Source organism: Bos indicus x Bos taurus, chromosome 17, assembly GCF_003369695.1.
Source record: "Bos indicus x Bos taurus breed Angus x Brahman F1 hybrid chromosome 17, Bos_hybrid_MaternalHap_v2.0, whole genome shotgun sequence".
NCBI classification, from domain to species: Eukaryota; Metazoa; Chordata; class Mammalia; order Artiodactyla; family Bovidae; genus Bos; species Bos indicus x Bos taurus.
Window position 1 is genome coordinate 21,970,866 of NC_040092.1, and position 27,118 is coordinate 21,997,983.

Below are 27,118 nucleotides of genomic sequence, written 5' to 3' on the forward strand. Positions count from 1 at the left end.
AATGAATGAGTAAGCTGGTGCCCCTGCCATCGGCAAAAGTGGCCAATTATTGGGTGTTATAAATTCAACGATATGCAAAATATATATAATTCATATTTCCCGATCAATGGTAGTCATTGTTCCTGTTGGGGCTGTTTCACCTCTATAATCTTGAGTTGCTTTTTATAGAAAAGTTTAAGATAAAGTTCTGGTTTTTTTTAAAGGAAAGATTTAAAGGCCCCAGGTCACAGAGGGCTTGGGTGGGGAGGGCGGCGGGGAGATCGGTAACCTGCCAGTTGTCCCGCGCTCCCGCCAGGTCGTCCGCAGGTCCCGCGTCCGGGGGCGGGGCAAGGCGTAGGCAGGGCCGTCGCGCCTTTGCGCGCGGGGCGGGGCAGGTGGCGCGGCGGCGGCGGCGCGCGGGCAGAGGTGAGGCGCGCGGCCCCCTAGCGCGCCAACGCGATCCCCGCCGGAGCCGCGGCGTCCCACCGTGCGGCCCTCATCCTTCTTCCTGACCCGACATCCCGCCGGCTCCAGGATGGGCGCGCGCGCTTCGGGAGGACCCCGGGCCCGGACAGGGTTCCTGCTGCTGCTGCTTCTGCTCGGGCTGGTGGCCCCGGGCGCGCAGGGGGCGCGGAGCCGCGGCGGCACCGAGAAGAACAGCTACCGCCGCACGGTCAACACCTTCTCGCAGAGCGTCAGCAGCCTGTTCGGCGAGGACAACGTGCGCGCCGCTCAGAAGGTGGGCGCTGGGCCCGCGCCCGCGGTCACCTTGCCTCGGCCGCCGCGCACCTGGCGCCCAGGGCCCTCCTGGGCCGTGCGCGGCCTCCGGGGCTGCAGGCCGGCCGGGGCTCAGAAAGAGGGAGGCCCGGGTCTGGGGCGGGGGGTCCGGGCCTGCAGCCTGTGGCCCGAGCCGGGCCAGGCCAGCGTCGTGTCTGGGGGCGAGTTCCGGCTCAGGTCTAGTGCGCAGGGCCTCGGCGCGCCCTGTGTTCCATGCGGTACTTCTCCTTGAACCTTGCTCCCGGGGGCACTCGGTCCGGGCCTGCCCTCGGCAATTCTGACGCCGCCGCGCCTCTCATTCATTCATTCAACACGTTTGAATGAGCGCCTACTGTGAGCCAGGCACCGTGGCGGCTGCCCAGAGGGCGCCCTGCTCGCCGGCGCCCTCTCCCCACGCTGCTGCGCTCTCCCCAGCAACCCCGAATTTCCTGTAGCCTTAACGCCGACCCACTTCCCCTGAGCACCTTAGGCCCTCCTCCTTCTGCTTTGAAGATATTTAGGCTTTTTATTACTTTACTGTTATTTTTTTAAGAATGAGAGTAATGCAGTCTGCTCCGTTGCTTTGGCAACCTGGCACAGTAACCCTTTTAAGCACCTACTGTGTTCTGGGCCTTTCACTTAAAGCGTTTTATTTACTTTGGAGCTGTTGAGGAGCCCCTGGCCCCTGGGGATGGTGTTGAGCGCTCCGGAGAAGCCCTTTCTCTCCCTGCTCTGCCCTCGGCAGCTGGGTGAGCCACTGTGGGTTAAAAAGTCCACCGAGCAAGGGGAAGTGAATAAGGGGGACTGTTGAATGTGGTCAGGCGGTTCCTGGAGTACAGCCCATACTGTTCCTTCTCTTAAGCGCTTTGCTCTGCACCAGCCCTGGGCTTTTGGAGTGGAGAAAAGTTCCACCTCTGACTGGATGGCTTCAGGCAAGTGGCTTCACTTTTTTGAGGCTCAGTCTCTTTATTCCTTCAATGGGGATAGTAATCATATCCTCTTGTAATTATGAATTGTAGGTCCCTTCTTGGCCCAGAGTCATGGCTGAATCAGTGTCAGATACTGTTGTTAGTTATATCCTGGCCAAGGCTCAAATCTCAATTGCTTAGCCCTGCTGGCAGTGCTTTCAGGTTTTTAAAAAATGCTTTCTGCTGCTTGAGATGAAGGGGAAAGAAAACATTAAACCCCAAATCAGACTGACTGAACATTCTAATTGGATGAGATGAAATATAGGTTAATTTGTTAGGAAAGCTGTTAACTTCTGAGCGTCCTCTCCTGTGGGTGTTCTGAGAGGCTGTAAAGGTTGTGGGTAATGGGGCGGGGGAATATCTCTTTGTAGCTGGCTACAGAGGGAGAGCATAGAATAACTGAGTGCAGAGAAGTGGCCTCCAGACTGCCTGAGTATGCAGGGTGAATCTGCACCTCCCTCCTGCTGTGTCCCTTAGCCATTTGAAGGCAGAAATCATTTGTTTTACAGCAAAAAGACCTTCCCTTGTGGCTCAGCTGGTAAAGAATCCACCTGCAATATGGGAGACCTGGGTTCGATCCCTGGGTTTGGAAGATCCCCTGGAGAAGGGAAAGGCTACCTACTCCAGTATTCTGGTCTGGAGATCCCATGGACTTCCATGGGGTCACAAAGAGTTGGACATGGCTAAGCTACCTTCACTCGCTCACAGCAAAAAGAAGTCTGGCCTTTTTGGGGGAGGGTTAAGCACAAGCCACCATGTCTAGGCTGATTATTCTATCTGGGAATCTGAGATTCATAGACATGAAATACAAAGTAGATATTTAGGGGTTCAGATGTGGGTTGGTATCAATAAGACAGCTGTATTCTAGCAAAGTATCTGAGAATCTTGAAATCAGAATTCCTTTTGAGGTAAACCAAGGTTTGTGCTTTCAATAGAGATGACCATAATACTAACTGCTGCTAAGTCACTTTAGTCCTGTCCGACTCTGTGTGACCCCATAGACGGCAGCCCACCAGGCTCCCCTGTCCCTGGGATTCTCCAGGCAAGAACACTGGAGTGGGTCGCCATTTCCTTCTCCAGTGCACGAAAGTGAAAAGTGAAAGTGAAGTCTCTCAGTTGTATCCAACTGTTAGTGACCCTATGGACTGCAGCCTACCAGGCTCCTCCATCCATGGGATTTTCCAGGTGGTAAAGAACCCATCTGCTAATGCAGGAGACATGAGAGACATGGGTTCGATTCCTGTGTCAGGAAGATCTGGAGAAGGTAATGGCAACCCACTCTAGTATTCTTGCCTGGAGAATTCCATGGACAGAGGAGCCTGGCGGACTACAGTCCATGGGGTCGCGTAGAATCAGAGACGACTGACGCAACTTAGCACGCACATTTGTTTAAAATACACCTCCTTTTTTCTGGCCAAGCATCATGAGGGATCTTAGTTCTCCAACCAGAGATCAAACCCATGCCCCCTGCAGTGGAAGTGCAGAGTTTTAACCACTGAACCGCTGGGGAAATCCATGCCTTTTTTTTTAAGATCTAATTGGCTTTAATCAGCAATTTGTGAATTGGGCGACATCCTTTCTAGCATATAAGTGCTCCCTGTTCTAAGTTCTTTTATAAATAGAATAACTCACTTCATCCTTAGAACAGGCCTATAAGGTTGGTACTGTTAATATTTCCATTTTACAGATAGGGAAACTGAGGCACAGAGTGGTAAAGTGACTGGCTTCAGTGCAGCCTGGGTGGCAGAGCCAGGATTTGAATCCAGGCACCGTGGGGCTTCCCAGGGGGTGCAGTGGTAAACAATCCACCTGTCAATGGAGGAGATGCAGGTTCGATCCCTGGGTGAGGAAGATCCCCTGGAGTAGGAAATGGCAACCCACTCGAGTATTCTTGCCCGGAGAATCCCATGGAAAGAGGAACCTGGAGGGCTCCAAAGAGTTGGACACGACGGAGTATGCACGCATACATGTACACAGTAGGTCTGGAGTCCACGCTGGTACCTTCACTGGTCTTTTGGTGTCACGACCCTCCCTGAGCCCCTCAATCAGTGCAGCATCCAAAATGAGGCTCCCTGACATTTTCTGTGGAGTGTAGCTTAGGCCAGCCAGGCTTAGGGAAATTGCTCTGTTAATTATAATTAAAGGAAAACTGAATCTGCTAGCAACTATAGTTTTCAACAAGCCAGACCTTCTTAGTGGGTTGTAAAGTTTGAGGGTATTTAATGAAACACTCTATGTTCTATCTAGGAATTGTCTAAAATTAACCCCAGCCCTTCTGGTTCAGAGCCTAGGCCTTGCTCTCCCACAGACTTGGGTTCAAATCCCAGCTCTGCTTCTTACTAGCTCTGTGACCTTGGGCCGGTTGCTTGACCTCTGTGTGTCTCCTTTGTGCAAAGGAGATAAATTGGCAGGTTGAATGTGACTAGTCATGGTGTACAATACCAGGCACTGAATAAGTATTTAGTAAAATGGTAGAAGATATAAGAAGGATTCATCTGGTGTGTGTAGTATAAAGATGTACCCTCATTTAACCAACTCCTCCTGATGGTCCATGTTTTGTTAGTTTCCGATTGGATTGGATTGGCCACTCCAATCCTGGCTGCAGTAAAGGTTTTTCTATCTAAATTTTTGGGAGTGCGCATATACAAGTTCATCTGTAAATTGTCAGAAATTCAATTGCTGGGCCAGAGGGTCTGTGTATTAAAAAAATTTTAATTGAAACATAATTAGTGCACTTTTCTGTGTTAAGTATACAGTGAAATGAATTGTCATATACCAAACATGCCCATGTGACCCACACGTCGCACTGGAAGTATAGGGGTCCAATCCCCTAGCCCCAAGATAACCTCTCTCCTAACTCTGACAACATAAACTAGCTTTGTCTGCCGTGTCCTTTATGCACAGTTCCAGTTCATATACATTTTGAGTACTGAGAGACGTTACTGAAATGTTTACCAGTTATACCAGTTTCCATTCCTGTCATACATGTGAGGGCTGCTTTCCAACACCTCTCTAACGAAGTGTCAGTAAACTATTTGGTTTTATTATTTTACTGTGAGATAGATGATCTTTTCACTTTTTCGGAATCCAGTGGCATCTTTACTGGGAACTGATTTTTGTTTTCCTTTGCCATTACTGAAACTGTTAGTCTTTTTCTTTTTAAGAGGCTGGCATTTTTTTTTTGCTTTGTAAGAAAATATTTTGAGCAGAATAACTTTGACACTTTCCAGTCTTCCCCCCCGCCCACCAACATTTTAACAGGTTTATTGAGGTGTCATCGACATAGACTACACACATTTAAAGTGGGACAAAAGTGTACGCGTTGGTAAATTTTGACATATGGATACACCCCTGAAAACATCACCATCATCAAAATAATGTTGTCTGACTTTTTCTTTGAAAAGCTGGAAGAATTGAATAAGTTAACAGTGAGACATTCTACCTGGGATAACCATATTCTCCCCAAACTGTTTCTTTTTCTCTACAAACACACACACATACACTTTTTTTTTTGGAAAGTAAATTGTGGACATGATGATATTTTCTCCTCAGTTCAGTTCAGTTCAGTCACTCAGTCGTGTCCAGCTCTTTGCAACCCCATGAATCGCAGCACGCCAGGCCTCCCTGCCTATCACCAACTCCCGGAGTTCACTCAAACTCACGTCCATCGAGTGAGTCGGTGATGCCATCCAGCCATCTCATCCTCTGTTGTCCCCTTTTCCTCCTGCCCCCAATCCCTCCCAGCATCAGAGTCTTTTCCAATGAGTCAACTCTTTGCATGAGGTGGCCAAAGTACTGGAGTTTGAACTTTAGCATCATTCCTTCCAATGAACACCCAGGGCTGATCTCCTTTGGAATGGACTGGTTGGATCTCCTTGCAGTCCAGGGGACTCTCAAAGAGTCTTCTCCAACACCACAGTTCAAAAGCATCAATTCTTGGGCACTCAGCTTTCTTCACAGTCCAACTCTCATATCCATACATGACCACTGGAAAACCATAGCCTTGACTAGACAGACCTTTGTTGGCAAAGTAATGTCTCTGCTTTTCAATATGGTATCTAGGTTGGTCATAACTTTTCTTCCAAGGAGTAAGCATCTTTTAATTTCATGGCTGCAGTCACCGTCTGCAGTGATCAGAACCTAATACCATGGCCCCTTCACCCCAAAACTTAAATTTAGTTCAATAACATTTTGTAATATACAGCCCATATTCACATTTCCTTTATAGCTTAAAAAAAAATACAGCACCCAATCAACAGCTCATTGCAATTGGTTTTAATGCCTCTTTAGTTCCTTTTAATCTATCAAAGTCCCTTTACCCTTTTGGGAATGGGAGTCAGGGGTGCTTTTATGACATTGATGTTTATGTCTTCTTTTTCTTAACAGCTTTATTGAGCTATAATTCAGATACTATACAATTCATTCACTGAAAGTTCAGTGGCTTTTATTATACTCAGCGGGGTTGTACATCACCACATTCTGTACATTTTACCACATTTCTGTACATCACCACAATCAGTTTTGAACATTTTCATCACTCCTCCCCGCCTTAAAGAAACCCTAAATTTCTTAGTGGTCACCCCATCTCCCCCAATCCCTGGCAGCCCATAATCTTCTTTGTTCTTATGGATTTGCGTATGTATTCTGGACATTTCCTGTAAATGGAGTCAGCCAGTAGGTGGTCTTTTGCATCTTGCTTCTTTCACGCAACATCTTGTTTTCAAGGTTCATCCATTTTGAAGCTTTTGTCAGTATTTCATTCCTTCTTAGGGTTTTCCTTTGATCCATTTATCAGTTAATGGTCATTTGGGTTGTTTCCACTTGTTGGCTACTATGAATAGTGCTGCTCTGAACATTCATGTGCAGGTTTTTCCAGGAATATATGTTTATTTTGGAGTATGTACCTAGGCATGGAATTTCTGGGCTTCTCTGGTGGCTCAGACGGTAAAGAATCTGCCTGCAATGCGGGAGACCTGGGTTCCATCCCTGGGTTGGGAAGATCCCCTGGAGGAGGGCGTGGCAACCCACTCCAGTATTCTTGCCTGGAGAATTCCATGGACAGTCCATGGGGTCGCAAAGAGTTGGGCAGCTGAGTGAGTAAGCACACGGCACAGCATATGGCAGCTCTGACATCTCAAGGAGTTTCTGTTCAGACCATTTGACGTTCCTATCAGCAGTATATAAGGATTCCAGTTTCTCCTCATCTGCGCCAACATAAGTTCTTGTCTTCCCCACCACCCCTTGGATATATTTAATTCAATTTATTTTTAATTGAAATATAGTTGATTTACAATATTATACTAGATTCAGGTGTACAACCCAATGATTCAGTATCTTTGGACTATACACCGTTTATAGCTATTATAATAGGATATCAGCTATATTCCCTGTGCTAGGCAGTATATCCTTGTGACTTACTTTATACATAGTAGTTGTATCTCTTAGCCTCTACCCCTATCTTGTCCATCCCCCTTCTTCCCTTTCCCTGCTGGTAACCGCTAGTTTGTTCTCTGTATCTGTGAGTCTGCCTCTTTTTCGTTATATTCATTACCTTGTTATATTTTTTAGATTCCCCACAAAGTGTTATCATACAGTAGTTGTCTTTCTCTTTGACCTTGCCTCACAGCGTGTCAGGTCCTAGTTCCCCAACCAGGACCTGCACCCCGTGCAGTGGAAGCTCAGAGTTGTAACCACTGAACCACCAGGGACGTCTCATTATTTGTCTTTCTCTGTCTGACTTATTTCACTAAGCAGAGTACCCTCCAGGTCCATCCAGGTTGTTGCAAATGGCGAAATTTCATTCTTTTTTATGACTGATTAGTATTCTGGTTTATGTGTGTGTATGTATATCACATCTTTCTCCATTCACCTGTTGACGTAGGTTACACTTTTTGAGTGTAACCATTCTAGTAGGACTGACATGGTTTCTCCCTGTGGTTTATTTTACTTTTTGGCCTCAGCATATATCACATGGTACCTCAGTTGCCCAGCCAGGGATCGAACCCTTGCCTCCTGCATTGGAAGCATGGAGTCTTAACCACCAGACCACCAGAAAAGTCCCTCTCTCTGTGGTTTTGACACCCAGTTGGTTTTTCAGTTGTCCCATGATGCATCTAATCTGTTTCCCCAGGGTTAGATTGAGGACCTAGCATTCCAGTAAGAATTCTACCTGAGGGCCTTGTGTCTTTAAGAGGGCAGCATGTCAGGACATATGGTGTCATTTAGTCCCATTGCTTTGACCCACCCTCCCAGAGGTGCCTTTTCCCCTTTGTAATTCACTCCTGATCCTCATGTGTGTTCCAGCACTTCAGTTCCCATTAACTTTGTCTTACTTCCTGTTTCTCAGATCCTTAGGCAACCTCTAAACTGCTCCTTTGCTGCTTTTCTTATGAAAATGCTTGGGCGCCAGTTTAAATATGCTTGGGGGTAATGGGGGTGAGGAGAGTTTAGGACGCCCTCCAGATTTAGGATGGGGTGATGAAATGCTGAGCTGGAGTAATTGTGTCTTCTCCCTTGGACTGGCCATGGCCGCGGGCCTCCTGAGTTGGCTCACTTGAATCTTTTTCATTTTAGCTGTTCATCCTGAATATTGCCCAGGAGACACAAAGGGAGAAAGAATCGTATGATGAACCCCTGTACCCTTCACCCAGTTTTGACATTCTTGTTGTATCTCTTCCCCCATCAAAAAAATGTTTGAAGCCTGGCATAGTGTTTTAAAACTAATCCAAGACATATTGGTTCACTTTTGAATATTTCAGTCTCTGTCTTTAACAGATAAACATTTTGCAAAAATGTTCTCCACAATACCATCATCACAGCTCCTGACAATTTTTTAATAACCATCCCAAGTCCATTTTCCTATTTCCCTGACCAACTCAAAACATCTTTATGCAAAAGTGCTTCATTTGAATTGGGATCCAGTTTCCTGACCAGGGATTGAACCTGGGCCACCACGGTGAAAGTCCGAATCCTAACCACTAGACCACCAGGGAATGCCCAAGCTTGGTTTGGTTTGTTTAATTCTATTATTAAATTTTTGAATTGAGGTAGAGTTGATGTACAGTAGTATATGATTATACAGTGCTGTTCGCGGTATACAACATTCACACTTTTTATAGGTTATACTTCATTTATAGTTACTATAAAATTTTGGCTATATTTTATAGGTTGTAGAAAAAACATACAACCTGTGCCGTTGGTTTGGCTTTTCACCTATTTCTGTGAACTGCTTCAGGCTCTGGGCTTCACTGAACCTCACCTTAGTCTGCAGGGCTCCCATGAGGAAGGGCCACAGTCTGGCTGGCTCACCCAGAAATACCGTCTGGAAGTTCTGGAAGCTGGAAACCTGAAATCAAGGTGTAAACCAGGCTGCTGCTTTCTGAGGCCTCTCGCTCACGGATGGCTGTCTTCTCCCTGTGTCCTCACGTGATCTTTTCTCTGTGCATGTCTGTGTCCCCATTTTCTTTTTTTCTTTTTCCTTTCAACAATTTTTTTAATTGGAGTATGGTTGGTTTACAATGTTGGGTTAGTTTCAGGTGTACAGCAGAGATTCAGTTAAACATGGGCATGGTGGTGCCTGACTCTTTGCAGCCCCTTGGACTGTAGCTCACCAGGCTCCTTCGTCCATGGGATTTCCTGGGCAAGAAGACTGGAGTGGGTTCATTTTCTTTCTTTTAAAAAAAATTTTTTTTCCCATCAAATGCAGTGTTAACCTTTTTTTTGCCACGCTGCTCAGCATGCGGGATCCTAGTTCTCTGACCAGGACTGAACCTGCGCCTGTAGCACTGACCACACCGAGTTCTAACCACTGGGGGACCTGTGGGGAAGCCCCCCATCTCTTCTTGTAGGGCCCCCAGTCCTGTTGGATCCAGGTCCTCCACATTGGCCTCAGTTCACCTTCACTGAGATGTGGAGGAACACAGTGCTGCCCACAGCATCCCCTCAGGGCTCCTGTGTCTTCACACAGACAGGGAGCCAAGGACTAACTTGCTGGAGCAGAAGCCACAGTGAGCGGTGCCAGCCCCAGGGGGCAGAGTGTTCCCACCCACCCGGTCCAAAAGGCCCCCGATGAGCCTTTCCATGTATCACCCTTTCCTGCCCTGGCTGGTCCCCAAGGTGGGCCTCACCTTTGCTCTGAGCACAGCCAGGTCCTATTTGGGCCTGTGGGTTTCCCAACACCTGCCCAAAGACAGTTGTTTGGTGGGAAGGAGATGACTCCCTTTGGAAAGAGGACTGGACCTCCAACCTTACTGGGTGCGCTGGGTTGCCACCCAGCTGTCCTCAGATCTGACACAGGCAACCTAAGGGGTCCCCACATCGTTTTTTGTTTTTTTTTAAATGTAATATTTATTTATTGGGCTGCACTGAGTCTTAGTTGTGGCATGTGGGATCTTTAGTCGCAGCATTCAAACTCAGTTACGGCATCTGGGATCTAGTTCCCTGACCAGGGAGTGAACCCGAGCCCCCTTGCATTGGGAGCATGGACCCTTACCCACTGGTGGACAGGGAAGTTCCCTAATGTCCATTCTTCCTCAGTCCCATTTTACAGCTGAGAAAACTAAGGCACAGAGAAGGTCAGCGGCAGCAGAAGCTGTAATGTCCCTTCTTCCCAAAATAGCTACTTTTTCACACCCTTTCTAGGGGAGCTGGTACCCTCGAAAGGCCTGCTAATTTTTTTCCCAGGTGCCTCAGGGAGTCCTTTCCCTTTTCCTCCACTTGAACAAAATGTAAAAATTGCTACCTATGGACAAATGGGCACAAATTGTGATGCTTTTAAAGAATAACGAGAGGAGGAACAAAGCGTGGAGAACCCTGGAAGGGAGTGCTATTTGGCAAGAAAGAGGAATTAAGTACTGATTCACGCAGCCACATGGGTGAAGCCAGACATTATTATTTTGAGTGCAAGAAGCCAGGCACAAAAGGTCACGGATTGCCTGATTTCATTTGTACAGAAAGTCCAGGAAAGGCAAAACCGTGGAGACGGGAAGAAGATTAGTGGTTGCCTAGGCTGAGAGGGAGAAGGCACTGGCAACCCACTCCGGTACTCTTGCCTGGAAACTCCCATGGACAGAGGAGCCTGGTAGGCTGCAGTCCATGGGGTCGCTAAGAGTCGGACATGACTGAGCGATTTCACTTTCACTTTTCACTTTTCACTTTCATGCATTGGGGAAGGAAATGGCAACCCACTCCAGTGTTCTTGCCTGGAGAATCCCAGGGATGGGGGAGCCTGGTGGGCTGCCATCTATGGGTTGCACAGAGTGGGACACAACTGATGTGACTTAGCAGCAGCAGGCTGAGGGGAGGAGGGAATGAGGAGCCGCTGCAGATGGGGACAAGACTCCTTTTGGGGAGATGAAGATGTTCTAAAATTCAATTATGGGGGATTTTTTAAAAAAAAACAACAACACTGAATCATGCATTTTAAAGACGAGAACCTTATAGTATGTAAATGATACATCAGTGAAACTAACAAAAAAAAGAATTATAACTAAATGGACACCAGTGTGTCTTCTCTCCAGGGGATGGTACATTCTCCAAAATGCCCCCACCCACGTACCCCTATCCAAGAGAGGTCCAGGGACCCTTTCTTCTCCCTGACATAAATACTTCCTTCTGTCATTCCCACATGATTTTTTTTTAATGTCAACTGTTCCATTATTATTATTTTTTACTCTTTCAGTTAAAAAATTTTTCTTTTAAAATAGAGGTATAGTTGAGGACTTCCCTGGTGCTCCAGTGGTTAAGAATCCACCTGCCAATGCAGAGGACATGGGTTCCACCCCTGGTCCAATAAGATTCCACATGCCACAGGGCAACTAAGCTTGAGTGCTACAACAAAGATGAAATGCAGCCAATAAATAAAGGAAGTATAGTTGATTTGCAGTGTTAGGCTAGTATCCTTCTGGTTTTCAAATAGCAACTTATTGAGGAATAATTCATATATTAATACTATACAGTCCTTCCATTTAAAGTGTATAATTTAGTAGGTGGGGGGTGGGGTCATTTCCTTTTTATCTTTTGGTCACACTGCAGGGCAGGCAGGATCCTAGTTCCCTGACCAGGAATCAAACCCTGGCCCCCCTGCATTGGCAGCTCAGAGTCGTCTTATCTGCTGGACCACCAGGAAGTCCCTGTCTGTGCCATTCTTCACCTGGGCATATAAGGGAAGATCCATAAGCGAGTGGTAACAGTGCTGTCTCTGGAAGGGGATTCAGGTTGTAGGAAGTGAGACTTTATACCATATCGCTATACCATGCTGCTATACCATGTGTATAGCATATCGCTTAAAGTGATATGAAGCTGCACCTTGTGTTCATACTGGGAGAGCTACTGCAGCCCTCCAAGGCCCCTGGGTCCTTAAAACTGGGATGGAGGTGCGTCTCTGTCGTTTGCACGTGCCCGAGATGTGACGATGGGACTCAACTGTGAGAACCGCCGTTCTCGCCCTTTAGAGTTGCTCCCATGCAGCAGCACCCGGCCTCTGGGTGAAATAGGTTGGTTGCAACACCTTCACCATTTAGAAATGAGAATTCAGGCAGGGACTTTGACAAGAGTCAGCAGAGGGCTCTGGGAGTAATCAGAAGTGTAGTGAGCACTTTTGCAGAGGGCTTCTGGCTTCTCCGATGGATCCCTCCACCTGTAGAAAGAAGACCTTTTTTTTTTTTTTTTTTGAATATTTATAATTTTTGGCTATGCTGGGTCTTTGTTGCTGCAGGCAGCTCTTCTGTAGTTTCGAGAGCTGGGGCTACTCTAGCTGCAGTGTGCAGGCTTCTCATTGCAGTGGCTTCTCTTTTTGCAGAGTACGGGCTCTAGGGCTCATGGGCTTCAGTTGTTGTGGCACACCAGCTTTGTTGCCCCACAGCATGTGGGATCTTCCCAGACCAGGGATCGAACCCATGTCCCCTGCATTGGCAGGTGGGTTCTCAACCACTGGATCACCAGGGAAGTCCAGGAGGGAGATTTGACCATATTCACTTGGTTCTTGGCGCCCCAAGCTAGTCCTATGCTCCATTAATCCACAGGGCGATTTGGCCAAGCCCTGGGGTTGGCCTTTTTCACCAGCTGGCTGAGTTTTCTCATTCAACTGTAAACTTGGCCAGACTAGGAAGAAGGAAGCTGTGGCCGAGTTGGTAATGACTTTTCTCTCATTTCTTCAGTTCCTGACAAGGCTAACCGAGAGGTTCGTGCTGGGAGTGGACATGTTTGTGGAAACCGTGTGGAAAGTTTGGGCAGAGCTCTTGGAAGTTCTTGGACTCGACGGTAGGTGTTGGGGGGCATTCATTTGAAGGCAGTGTTTCATTCTGGTGCTTCTCAAATTATGGGAGTGGTATCCAGGGTGGGTGGTACAGGAGAAGACTACAGGGGTGAAGGGGATACAAGAGAACCTATTTTATTATCGTAGTTATGTTTGTAAGTAGCTGGGATTCCCAGATGCTACTTAGAAGGTGTAGGTGGGTATTGCCAACTTGTCTGTCCCTAGACTTGCCTGTTGGCTCAGATGGTAAAGAATCCGCCTACAATGCAGGAGACCTGGCTTCAATCCCTGGGTCGGGAAGATCCCCTGGAGAAGGGGATGACAACCCACTCCAGTAATCTTGCCTGGAGAATCCCATGGACAGAGGAACCTGGTGTGCTACAGTCCATGGGATTGCCAAGAGTCAGACACGACTGTCACTCAGGCAAACCTTGGGGACTGGAGGTGGAGTCTCTGAGTGGTCGGGGTCCGTAACAAACTGCTCCAGTTACTCAGACAGGAAGCGATTTAATACAGAGAATGAGGTGCTCACAGAATCATTGGAAGGAGCAATGTGTGATTCCCAGGAAGTCAATGTGCTGGTCCAGGAATCAGGAGGCAGCTGCTGGAACCCTTTGAGTTCAAGCTCATGGCCCTGGTCCAGGCTGCTGCCTCTTTCCAGGAAGCCTGCAGCAATCTGTGTCAGGGTCACCAAGACCACCCCCCGCCCCCAGGTCCCATGCATCTCTAGAAGGACTCCCAGGACCCAGCATTTGTTGGTACGCTCAGCTGTGATGGTTACAGGGAAGGACACAGCACTCAGCAAAGGGAAAGACATGTGGGGTGAAGTCTGGGGAACCAGGCACAAGCTCCCAGAGCCCTCTCCAGGATGGGGGTGGGAGTGTCACACAGGACACGCTTTGTTCCCCATGTGAGGTGTCCTCAACCAGGGACATCCAGTCGAGACTCAGCACCCAGGGTATTTATTGAGGGGCTGGTCATGTAGGTACCCTCTGCCTCATACCTTCTAAATTCCAGACTCCTAGAAGGAAAGCATATATCAGCGTGAACCACATTGTTTGCAAAACCTCCAGGCCCAGATTGAACTCAGTTCTGACCCTGCCTCCCTGGAGGTAGCATCTGATCCTACGGGTCAAAGGCTTAGTCCCACAGTTGCCCCCACTTCAGACACTCGTCCAGGTTGTCGCCAGTGCTTCCGACCGGCTGGCATAGATCAAGAGTACCAATGGCCCGTCCCCGCCTTGGGTTCAAGTAACTTGCTCGAGCTGCTTGTGGAACCCAGGAAACCTGTTTACTCAGTAGATAACTTTTTTAATGATAGGATGTAATCCAGGAACAGCCAGGTGAAGGCGATGCATGGGGCAGGGTTTCTGGGCAGGACTCGGAGCTTCCATGGTCCGAGTTCTGTTGACTCATTGGCCACTGGTGATCGATTCAACCTTCACCTCCTCCCAAGAGGTCAGGAGGGTCAATCGAAAGGCTCAACCCTCTAATAACCAAGTTGGTTCCCTTGGCAACCAGCCTACATTTTTAGAGGCTTTTCAGAACCACCTGATTAACAAACACAGGTATGTGTGAAAGGGGCTGTGAATTATCAAGACACCTTTACTGCTCTTATCACTTAGGAAATTGCAAGGGTTTTAGGAGCCTGTGCCAGAAATGGGGATGGAGGCCACTTATTTCTTATGCATCCCAATCTCACACTCCAGAAATCCAAGTTCCCAGATGCTGGCCAAGGGCCCAACTTGCAAACCTTTCTGGAAAGTGGCCTTAGGCCTGCTGGCTGAGCGCTTTCCTGCTTATCTCCTAACAAGATCCCTTTCAACAAATCAGCTAGAGTGATTTTTTTTTTTTTTTTACTACTTTTTTGGTTAGTGATTTTAAAAAAACAAAATGTAAAAGTCAGATTAAGTCACTCTCGTTAAAACTGCCCAGTGATTTCCTGATGCACTTTCAAGTGACAAAGTTCACACCAAGGATGCTGCCTAGCCCCTGGACATACCCAGCTTGACGCCTTCCAGTCTCTGTGTTTCCTGCTGGGGACGATCTTCCCAGCCCTTTGCCTGCTCCCGTCTTTCCCATGCTTGGTTCTCTGGTAAATGGCACCTCTTCCAAGCAGCCCCTCCTAACCACCTTGTGTGAGGAACCTCATGCTCAGTTCTCACACTCACATTCTTCCACCTCCTATCCTCCTCCCACGTGTGTGTGTTTGTTACTCATCTCCCCTCTGAGATCCGTGAGCAAGGTCTTGTGTGCCTTCTCCAGGCTGCAACCTTGGCCCCGGCTCTGCCCCTGGTACAAAAAGGCCCATTGTCAGTAAGAGTCGGAGGCCTGTTGGCCCCACTGCTTCATTCTTTGGTGAATTGAGTTGTGTCCCTCTCCAAAAGTGCCCCTCAAGACCCCCACACCTGTGAATGTGAACTTACTGGGGAATGAAGTCTCTGCATATGTAATCAAGCTGAGGTGAGGTCATCCTAGGTTAGCGTGGGCCTTCAATCCAACGTCTGGTGTCCTTATAAGAAGATGAAGGGACTTCCTTGGTGGTCCAATGGATGAGACTCCGAGCTCCCAATGCAGGGGTCCCCGGTTTGATCCCTGGTCAGGGAACTGGATCCCACATGCTGAATCTAAAGATCACGCGTGTCCCAATGAAGATCGAAGATCCCGTATGCTGCAACTGAGACCTGACGCAGCCAAATAATAAATAAAAATAAATATTTTTTAAAAAGAGGGAAATTTGGACAGAGACACAGACACACAGAGATGATGGCCATGTGAATGTGAAAACGGAGACAGAGAAGGAGGGGTGCAGTCCATGAGCCAGGGACCAGCTGGAGCGACTTGAGCCAGAAGGGGCAGGGAGAGAGCCTCCCCTGGAGCTTTAGCTGGAGTGCAGCCCCACCCACACCTTGACTTCAGAATTCTGGCCCCCAAAACAGTGAGGCTCCATTCCTGTTGCTTGAAGCCACCACGTCTGGTCATTTGTTACAGAAGCCCGAGGAGACCAATATACTCTCTGAGTTCCACGCACCGTCTCTTTGAATCCACCCACCATCCCCAACCCTCTCCATTGGCCCTGACATTCCCACCTTACAGATCAGAGACCGAGTCCTTGGAGTTGAGCTGGCTGCTGGCCCAAACCCATACCCTGGTACGCGCCCACTGTCATCCCCTCCATCCCTGGGAACCCACCCTCTGGCTTTGAACCACCGTATTCAGTCTCTGAGAGGCCTTAAGCAGAGAATCAGAGGCAGCAGCATCGCCATTTGAGAGGCTGCTGTGCAGCTCCAAGCCCCCTGGGGCTACGGAGGGCCCCTCCTGGGACTCCGGCTGAGTCAACACGGAACCTGGCTCCTGCAATTGAGTGCAATCCCGCTTGGAATCCATTTTCACCGCCTGCCCAGATCATTAAACTCTCGGTATTTCCATCCCTGACCAATGAGCCCTGGAGAAACAAACCTGACTGCAAGAAATTGCACTCGGCTTGAAATGAAAGACTGGAGTCAAGTAAGCCTCCTGGTCGGGGAACTAGATCCCACATGGTAAAACTAAAGATCCCGCATGCTGCAGTGAAGATCAAAGATCAAAGAGTTCTTCCACAGCCAAGAGGCCCTGAATACTCATGTTCATGAGAAGGGTGGCTGGCACATTCGGAGGTGAAAGAACTCACTTCTGTGTTGTGGTATTTTTCCCCTTGATGCGTTAAGTTTCAAAGCATCTGAAGACCTCTGGAGTCTGTGTCTTACCCTGAGATGTTTGAAGGTGCAAAAGGTTTTGCAGGAAACTGGACTCCAGAGTTGGATTTTCTGGTACAGAATGCATCCATGAGCACAATCCTTTAATTGCCTGCTTCAGAATGTTTCAAGGTACTGGTTAAAATGGAGAGTCCTTAGCCTGGAGTGGTTCCGTAGAAATAGAATGCCAGCCACATATGTGACGTTAAACGTTCTAATTGCCATGTTAAAAAGGTAAAAAGAAACCAGTGGAATGAATAAGGTGTTTTAGTTAACCCAACAGATTAAAAATATTGCCATCTTGGTACTTCTCTTGAACCTCCACGCTTCCACTGGAGGGAGTGTGGGTTTGATACAAGCCACCAGCACAGCCACAAGAAAAAAAGAATGTCATCTCATCTTGGAATCAATAGGAAATTATTAATGAGGTGTCTTACATTTTGGGGCACACTAATGTCTTGGAAATCTAGTCTGTATTTGGCCCAGCACATCTCAATTCACACTTGCCATGTTTCCCGGGCTCGGTGTCCACCATAATGACAGCACGGTTAGCTCCACCCTTGATCTCCTGGCTGAAGGCACTTTTCTGGGAAATAGCATCCAGAGTCAGAAGGAAGGATTTCAGTCTCCCATCTTCAAGTTGTTGACTTTCTCTGAAGCCTTGGAGCCCTTGTGACATTGTGACAAAACGGGGGAAGTAGGGATTCCTCTTGGAGGCTGCCTCAGGACAGGGCAGGGACTGGGTGGCTCTGTCAGCCAGACTCTACCTTGGAATACCGGCTCCACTGTGCCCTAGGCGTGCGACTGAAAAAGGTTCCTGGACCAAATTCCAAAGTGTGTGTGTGTGTGTGTGTGTGTGTGTGTAGGCTTCCCCCCACCAGCTAGCAATGTGCAGATACCATGCGGTGACAGAGAATTCAACTCAGTTCTGACACTGTCTATCTAGAGGCAGAATCAGACTCCACAGGCAAAGGGCTCAGTCCCACAAGACCACCCTCCACTTTGGATGCCCAGCATGAGTCCAGGTCATCACCCGTGCTTCTGAGCAACCGGCTGCAAACTAGCAGTTCCCATGACCTCCTTCTTCTGCTCAGTTAATTTGCTAGAGCAGGGACTTCCTTGGTGGTCCAGTGGCTAAGAGTCTGCACTTTCTCTGCAGGGGGCAAGGGTTCAATCCCTGGTCAGGGAACTAGATCCCACATGCTGCAACTAAGAGTTTGCCTGCCACAGCTAAAGATTTTGCCTTCTTCAATGAAAATCGGAGATTCCCTGTGCCATAGCTAAGACCCGGTGCAGCCAAATAAGTAAATAAAAATATATTTTTAAGAAACATGGAGCTTAAAACAGTATAGTATTGGCATAAAAACAGATACATAGACCAGTGGAGCTGAGAAATAAAGTCATGCACATACGGTTAGCTGGTATTTGACAAAGCCAAGCATGCTTAACGGAGGAAAGACAATCTCTTCAATAAGTTGTGCTGGGAAAACATTCACATGTAAGAGAATGGAATTAGATCTCTGTTTCACACCACTCATAAAAATTAACTCGAAACGGATTAAAGACTTAAATGTGAGACCAGAAACCATAAAACTCCTGGAAGAAAACAAGCAGTCAGCTCTTTGACCTTGTCCTTGGCAGTGATTTTCTGGATTTGACACCAAAAGCAAAAATAAACAAGTGGGACTACATCAAGTAGAGAGTTTCTGCACATCCAAAGAAACGATCGACAAAATGAACTTACAGAATGGAAAAATATTTGCAAACGTATCTGTTAAGGAGTTTATATCCAAAATAGATAAAGAACTCACACTACTCAATAGCAAAAAAAAAAAAAAGAGAGAAAAAAAAAATGGACAAAAAGGAATTCCCGGATGGTCTAGCGGTTAGGACTCTGAGCTTTCACTGCTGAGGGTGCAGGTTCAATCCTTGATCAGGGAACGGAGATCTCATGTGCTACATGGTGCAGCCAGGAAAAGAAAAGGGTAGGGGGATGACAAGGGGCCTGGATAAACATTGTTTCCCAAAAAAGGAAACATATGAATATGAATGTTTTCATATTTATTAAAAAAAGGAAACATATTCCTTCAATATGAATGGTCAACAAGTACATGAAAAGGTACTGTATTACCAGTAATTCAGCATTGCTAGTCATTAGGGAAATGCAAATCAAAACCACAGTGAAATGTTAATTTGGTTACTAGAATGACTGTTACCAAAAAGATAAGAGAGAACAAATGTTGCTGAGGGTGTGGAGAAGTTGGAACGCTTGGGCACTGTTGGTGGGAATGTAAATTAGTCCACCACTGTGGAAAACAGTATGGAGGTTCCTCTTAAAAGCAGAGAACTTCCCTGCTGGTGCAGTGGATAAGAATCTGCCTGCCAGTGCAGGGGACACAGGTTCCATCCCTGGTCCGAAAAGATTCCACGTGCCTTGGAGCAACTAAGCCAGTGGGCCACAACTACCAAAGCCCACATGCCCTGTAGCCTGTGCTCTGCAACAAGAGAAGGCACCACGATGAAAAGCCCGCACGCTGCAGCCCAAGAGGAGTCCCCGCTCGCCACAACCAAAGAAAGCCTGCATGCAGCATCCAAGATCCAGCACAGCCAAAAATAAATCAGTAAAATTAAAAAAAAAATTAACAGTAGAACTACCATACGATCCAGCAGTTCTACTTCTGGGAATATATCTGAAGGAAACAAAAACACTACATCAAAGAAATAACTACGCCATCACTGCCAGCCCCCACCCCCACCCTGTCCCTGGCCATGTGCATTGCAGCATTACTTAGAATAGCTAGGGCATGGAATCAACCTAAGTGTTCACTGACAGGTAAATGGATAAAGAAATTTTGGTGTGTCTATATATGATGGAGTATTCTTCAGCCATAAAACAGGAAATCCTACCATTTGCAACCACATGGATGGACCTTGAGGGCATTAAGCTAAGTGAAATAAGTCAGAGAAAAGCAGATACTGTATAATCTCACTTATATATAGAATCTTAAAAAAAAAAAAAAAAAGACTCATAAGTTGAGAGATCAGATTTGTGGTTGCCAGAGACAGTGAATGGAAAATAGGGGAATTGGAGGAAGATGGTAAAGAGGTACAAACTGCGGTTATAGGATAAATGAATCCGGGGGTGTAATGTGCAGCATGATGACTGTATTTAACCCTGCTGTGCAGTATAGTTGAAAGTTATTAGAGTTAGGAGATCCTCAAAGTTCTCGGGAAAAGGAAAACTTTTTTTTCTGTCTGTGAGATGATGGACATTTTTTTGTTTTGCTTATGTATTTTTAATTGCAACACATTTGCTTTACACTATTGTGGAGATGATGGATATTAACAAAACTGATTTTGATCGTTTCACAATATAAGTCAAGTCATTCTGTATACTGTGAACTTAAATAGTGCTGTATGTCAGTTATGTCTCAATAAACATGGGAGAGAAAGTTGCATGCTGAAGTATGATGTGTGCCTCTTTCAAATGGTTTGGTTAAAAAAAGGGGGGGATTATGTGACTAGAGATGGAGCAAAATGTTAAACGTTAAACCTAGATGATTTCGATAGGAGTATTTATATTATCATCCTTTTAACTTTTCTGTTTGAAAATTTTCTTAAGTCGGGCACACAGAAGATGCACGTTCTTCATTTCACTCAATTCTTAAGATGGAACTTCATGTGTGGGTACCAGTTACGATTAGGTTTGGCTGTGAGTAACAGAGACCCCCAAATTACAGCAGCTTATACAAGATGGAAGCTTATATTTCTCTTATGTGAAAAGTTCACAGGTAGGTGGCTAGGCAGGTAGGTGGCTTTGCAGCACATTCTCCTCAGGTCCGAGGCCCCTTCCATCTTATTGCTCCCCAATAGGTGACTTCCCTTCCCTCATGACCCAAGACAGCTGCTCCTATACCAGCCATCGCATCCACATTCCAGCAGGCAGAAGAAGAAGAGGTAAAGGGCCTATTACTACTACTTTTAGGAAGCCATCCCAAAACATATCTGCCCACCTCTCCTTGACCAAAACTTAGTTATGTAGCTAGCTTCAAGGGAGGCTGGGAAACACCCTTCTCCTAGGCAGCTGTGCACCCAGCCTAATGCTGGGTATGGAAGACAGGAAGGAAGGCAGCTGAAGGCCAGTGTGCAGGCTCTGCCCTACCTGAAAGGTGTTTTAAACCCATGATAGAACAGTGTTGCCCTGTCTTCTCCCAGGGTTCTATACCCAGGCAGCCAGCTTTAGTTTCTCAGGGTGTGGAAGAGGCCCAGCCAGTGAGCTGAGCCACCCAGCCCAGCTCGCAGAGAAGCCCCGTGACTCCCTGTAACTGGCCGCTGTCCCTCTGTTCTGTCCTGCAGTCTCGAACCTGTCCCAGTACTTCAACCCCAGCTCGGTGGCCAGCAGCCCCGCCCGGGCCCTCCTGCTGGTGGGCGTTGTTCTCCTGGCCTACTGGTTCCTGTCTCTGACCCTGGGCTTCACCTTCAGCGCCCTGCACGTGGTGTTTGGCCGCTTCTTCTGGGTGGTGCGGGTCATTCTGTTCTCCATGTCCTGCGTGTACATCCTGCACAAGTACGAGGGCGAGCCTGAGAATGCCGTGCTGCCCCTGTGTTTCGTGGTGGCCATCTACTTCATGACCGGTCCCATGGGCTTCTACTGGCGAGGCGGCCCCAGTGGCCCCAGCGTGGAGGAGAAGCTGGAACAACTGGAGAACCAGGTCAGACTGCTCAACATCCGCCTCACCCGTGTGCTGGAGAGTCTTGACCGCCCCAACAGCAAGTGACAACCAGCCAGCCGGCCGGCTCCCCCTCCACCAGCGCCCTCTCTCCGGAAACAAAAAAGAAGAAGAAAAAAAAGAACGCCAAACCCCAAACAATCTTAATAAACATGCCTGAGCAAGAGAGGGGCGCTTTGTGAGGGTGTTTCCGGCCACGTGTCAACTCTTAGGACATCTTCTGGGAGGAATTGACAAGATCGTTGTTGTAGGACTACCCGCCAAGTGTCATTAGTGGAAAAAAATATTTTTTAAACAAAGGATATAACCATATTAGCTGTACAGTAAGAGAAGTTTATCTGTGCATAGAGCATAAAGTTAATTTTTTCAAGCATTTAAATACATCTTTTGTAAGGTTTTTTAATAAAGGCAGATTGAGTTGAGTTTATTAAAACTTTACACAGAGGGGAAGAAATTGCTAATTCGACCTTTTGGGAATGTTTCAAGGCAGGTGTTTGCTTTTGCAGCACAGGGATTGGTGGGTGAGGTCTGTGTGCGTTCTTTTCATGTTCCAAAGCTGTGACCTTCATTTCATGTTGTTTTTGGTTGATGTTGATTTGATGAATCGTGTCGCTTCTGAATGTGGACTCTTGGGTTTCAAGGTTGAAACTCAATGTCTTTGAGATCCTAGATGATTCAACCAAGCCCCCATCAATCAGATTTCTGAATGAAGAAGTCATTATTTGTAGAAAACCTAAGATTCCCTCTCCTTTCTGTACTTTGATGTATTTTAACCTCCACATTTTCTAAAGGAAAATTCAAGAACCAGACAAAGAAATATCATTGGAGTTTGATACCAAGAACTGCCTGAGTGAGCATCGAAGCTCATTCAGGTATCTAATTTGAGTCCTAATTTTACCATTGGCCAGCTAGGGGGATATAGGAAAGCTACACTCTCCAGGGTTTTTTGTATACTTATTTCATTTTGGTTTTTGGTTGACTCAGGACCTTAGAAGGAAAATCAACCATAGCAGCTAATAACCTTTCAAGTCTGTTGCTGCTTATAAAGCATTCTCAGGAACAATAAGCAGAAACCCACAAGACTTGGAGAAGATACGATTTATTCTATCTGAAATTTTTACAATATATGTGTTAGGTGCTTTTGGTTTGAATCTGTGGTGGCTTCATTTTAGGTGGTCTCTAGTGGTGAAGAGAACTACATGGGGGGGCAGACAGCTGTGGGGGTCCTGAACAAAGGGGGCTTTGCAAGGCTTGGATCAGGCGCTAGTGGAGATGCCCCTTTCTGGGTACCAAACAAGCACAGGAAATCAAGGAAAGGATGACCCAGGTTTTGCTACTAGGCTTCATGACTGTCTCCATCGGCCTTCCTTGCTCACCGAGTATCCTGGCAGCCCTCTCACAGAGCCCCTGTACACAGGTTTTCAGAGACCCCTGTCAGATAGGGTAGAACCAAGACTTTCTGGTCCAGGTATCCTTTCAGGGAAAACTCAGCCACCTGCCAACTCTTCCTGTGCTGCTTTATTTGAGGTTGCAAGTACCTGGAAAAGAGAAGCAGATGTTTTTCAAGAATGTTTATGAAACTTCTGTTTTTAAGGTGCATATTAACGGGACCCAAACTCTCTTGCATTTGCAGCTCACTTCTTGAAATTATGTACATGTCCTCTAGAATTTGCTTGGGCAAATCTTTATCCATGGGCGTTGGAATACCCTTTGTTTCTGCATTGAAGCCGTTCCAGTTTTGTCAATGGCACCCCACTCCAGTACTCTTGCCTGGAAAATCCCATGGACAGAGGAGTCTGGTGGGCTGTAGTCCATGGGGTTGCTAAGAGTCGGACACGACTGAGCGACTTCACTTTGACTTTTCAGTTTCATGCATTGGAGAAGGAAATGGCAACCCACTCCAGTACTCTTGCCTGGAGAATCCCATGGACGCAGGAGCCTGGTGGGCTGCCATCTATGGGGTCGCACAGAGTTGGACACGACTGAAGCGACTTAGCAGCAGCAGCAGCAGGTACTTAGAGAAAGATCTGTTTTCACACAGGGTATAGAGAACTCCAGGGAGGTTGTGTTTGCCTTCTTTCCCCTTGTGCATTTGGCTTCTATGTTTCTGGCATGTTTGGGTGTTTGCTTTGCTCATGTTAGGCAGTGGGATAATTGACATTCTCTGCACAAAGATTTTAAGTTTTAAATTACTGTGTGGGTACAACATCCACCCTTCTCTCGCCCACTCTCACACCTGGAAACCTGATGGAACTGTGCTGTCTTGAGACCCTGGCAGAAAAATAATTTTAACTTCTAGTAAATTGAGGAAGGCTCACATATCTGAGTACTGGTAGACTGAGGCCTCATCATCAACTGGAAATTATTGTTAAGAATATATACACCTTGGGATTTCCCTGTGGCCCAGGGGTTAAGAATCTGCCTGGCAATGCAAGGACATGGGTTCAATTGCTGGTCCAGGAAGATTCCACATGCTGTGAGGCGACTAAGCCCATGTGCCACAATTAAGACCCAATGCAACCAAATATGTGAATAAATAAATACTAAAAATAATATGCACCTTGTTTTCTGGATTGGCTAAGTGTAGGCTATGAACCCAGTTGAACAATCTGATACACCCAAATGAAAGATGTCTTTATTTTTAACAAAAGTTAATTAGTTCCTTAAGAGTGTCTCTTCAGGGTAGAATAGTCCTTGAAATTCTGATGAAAGTCACGGAGGTTTGATATGCGTAACTCCTGTCTTTTAATGCGTAAATTCGACTTTTGCTTGGACGTCCTCTTATCCTCAGATAGTTTGGATTTTTTTTTTTCTTCTTTCCATGGAAGCTTGTAGGATAATTGACCTCCCCCAGGACCCCTCATCTCCTTTTCTCTCTCTTTTTGTACATGAGAAATGTATTTTTGTATCATATCTCATACCTTGAGGAGAATTTTTTTTATATCTTCAGGGCTGTAGAATATATTAGTGTAACATCATTCGATGTGATATGAAAACATCCTGACGAAAACTACTGTGAATCTCTCTTATAGTTAAAACTCATTTTTTTAGATATCTTCAAGTTCATCAGTGTTAATTTCCCAATGCTTCAATATCGCAGTAAATACCAAGAGCAGAAAAGAGCCCAGAAAAGAAAAAGAATCTGTTATCTCCACCTTGCTGGATTTCCGTGGATATTTTGGGATCAATGTTTGGAGCAATCTCTTCCTTGACATCCTGGCAAAGATGCTTTTGTGGCACATCAGCCTTTCATATTTTCCATTTTTGTATTTTCCAATACCAATCAGCATTACTTGCCTTCTGGGGTTTTTTTGGTTTGCTTGCTTTTTTTTTTTCCCCAACCCCATATCATTTCTTGTAGCAAAATGCAACAACAGAATTTCCTGAAAGCTGGCCTTGTGAATTATGCCAGGGTCTTTAATTTATGAAGGGGACCGAGTGACATCATGGAGAGAGGTTAGTGCCTTTGAAAGAGATTTTAAATACCCATAGTTGCCCAGAGACAACAGGCACACCATGCCTCTCAAGACCACAGGGAGCCTGTCACACATGGGCTCAAGAAGCAGACAGGAGAGCAGGATCTGTGCCCTGCTGACTGGCAGGGGGTAGCTAGTTGGAGACATTGCCTGTTGGCACTAAGGGTGAACATGCAGGGTGGCGTCAGTACTTGGGAGGGTTGTGAAAGGACTTTAGTACACCCACCCACCAGGGCTGGCTTGTGGGGAAGATGTAAACCACTTTGGTGGTGTTTCAGTAGCCTTCTAGAGAGGTTAGGAATATGACATCAGACGTCCAGTGCAGAATCTAAAGCATGGACAAGACACCTTCTCACTATCGGGAATCCTGCTTTATTTCATCCTCTTGCTTCCTGCTACATTTTGTTTTTCCTTTTTTTTTTTTTTTTTCCAGCTGCACTGCATAGCTCATGGGACCTTAGTTTCCCACTCAGGGATGGAACTTGGGTCCTCTGCAGTGAAAGCATGGCATCCTAACCACTGGACTGCCAAAGAAGTCCCTCTGCTACTTCTTAAGATGCTTTTGAGGAAGGCTATCTGCCTTATAGGCTGATATCCGATCACTTCTCCCGATGGGTTTTTAATTGACTGACTGAACCAAAAAGCCAGCTCTTGCCATCACTTCTCGGCCTTTTGGCTAAGATCAAGTGTAGTATGGGGGCTTCCCTAGTGGCTTAGTGGTAAAGAATCCTCTTGCCGGTGCAGGAGATGCAAGAATTGCAGGTTTGATCCCTGGTTCAGCAAGATCCCCTGGAGTAGGAAATGGCAACCCACTCCAATATTCTTGCCTGGAAAATCCCACGGACAGAGAAGCCTGGTAGGCTACAGTCCATGTGGTCACAAAGGGGATGCAACTGAGCACACACACAGCCATCATCTAGCTCACTTTAACAGGCATTTCTGGGGACTTCCCTGGCAGTCCAGTGGTTGAGACTCCATGCTTCCAATGCAGGGGACATGGGTTCAATCCCTGATGGGGGAAATAGCATGGCCAAAAAAATAGAAGGAATTTCCAAGACCTAAAGGTGTCACCCGCCTCCCCCAGCTTTTTTTGGATAATATATCACTATTCTGCAACATTTTTATTTATGGCCATTTGAGTACTTCAACCTTTGCTCCTTATTGTGAATAATAGAAGCATATACTTTTGCAGAATCTAACACAGTAGCCTTCAAATTAGACTTGGACAACCATCAATGTGATAAATAGGATCTGGAATAAACAAAGCTTGTCCAGTCTATTGAAATCTGCACTCTGCTCTTCACTGATTCCTTGATAAGTAGGAGATACACCAGGACCAGTATTTCCCTGGTGGTGGTATGAAAACCTGATTGCCCTTTGCACCATCTACTGAAAATCTGTGGCAGCTAGTGGTGATATCAACCATATGTTCTAATGTCTTTTTGCAGATTTAAAGATTTTATTGTAGTGTCAATTTAATATCCGCATGTGTGTTAACTCTTTGAATACTGTAATTGATTTCTTTGTGATGGTGGTGGTGATTAGCGCTCACTTAAAATCCAGCTTAGCACTTATTTCCCTCTTCTCAACTGGAAATTATATTTGTGAGGTATGGTACCCATGATCCATAGTGTATTCATGAGTCAACTTCACATTTCGTGTATCTGGTTATACATTTTACATGGCATTTAATTTGATACTCTGAATCCATCTGATTTTAATATAGTGGTGTGTGCGTGTGCCTATGTGGCGTGTGCTCACTTTAGTTTCATGAGCTTGGGAAACTGATTCTACAAATATCATAAATAAGCATAAATGTATAACGCTTATTTTTTTGGCAAAGCAATCCGTACATTTCTCTTATTTATTAAATCACTGGCTTTGGTGTTACGTAGAGATATTTGTAGACCAATTTCAAAACAGAATTAAAATATTGTGAAAATTACATCTTAATAAATGTTTATTGTAATTTTGGTGTACAGACTTCTTAAATTTATTTCATTACTTCCAACCAAGCCTGTGTGCAGTTTTCCCAATCCTGACATGTCATGCTGATTCCATGATCCTGTTTCCCAGTCTGAAGAGTGGTCATACCATCTTGAATTCAATTGTTTAACTGGAGGTAGGGTTGCCAGATAAAATACAAGATACCTGTCTATTTGTCAGATAGACAACAAATACTTTTTTAGTATGTGTGTGCCCTGCAGTATTTAGGACACAC

At 46.3% G+C, this 27,118-nt stretch overlaps 1 protein-coding gene across 1 annotated transcript; it reads left to right on the top strand.

Moving 5' to 3' along the window:
- The first annotated feature begins 365 nt into the window (after positions 1–365).
- On the top strand, positions 366–26,876 carry BRI3BP (BRI3 binding protein). Its single transcript, XM_027567039.1, has 3 exons — positions 366–718; positions 12,860–12,962; positions 21,048–26,876. Exons 1-3 carry the CDS (start codon positions 515–517, stop codon positions 21,467–21,469), a joined length of 729 nt encoding a protein of 242 aa, XP_027422840.1. The 5' UTR covers positions 366–514; the 3' UTR covers positions 21,470–26,876.
- Positions 26,877–27,118: the final 242 nt, after the last annotated feature.

What these genes read in the sequence shown, in the direction of transcription:
- BRI3BP (XM_027567039.1), top strand. Translation starts at nt 515, where the DNA reads ATGGGCGCGCGCGCTTCGGGAGGACCCCGGGCCCGGACAGGGTTCCTG. An exon ending in ACGTGCGCGCCGCTCAGAAG is followed by an intron (nt 719 to 12,859) that starts GTGGGCGCTGGG and finishes TCATTTCTTCAG; the next exon opens with TTCCTGACAAGGCTAACCGA. An exon ending in GGAAGTTCTTGGACTCGACG is followed by an intron (nt 12,963 to 21,047) that starts GTAGGTGTTGGG and finishes TCTGTCCTGCAG; the next exon opens with TCTCGAACCTGTCCCAGTAC.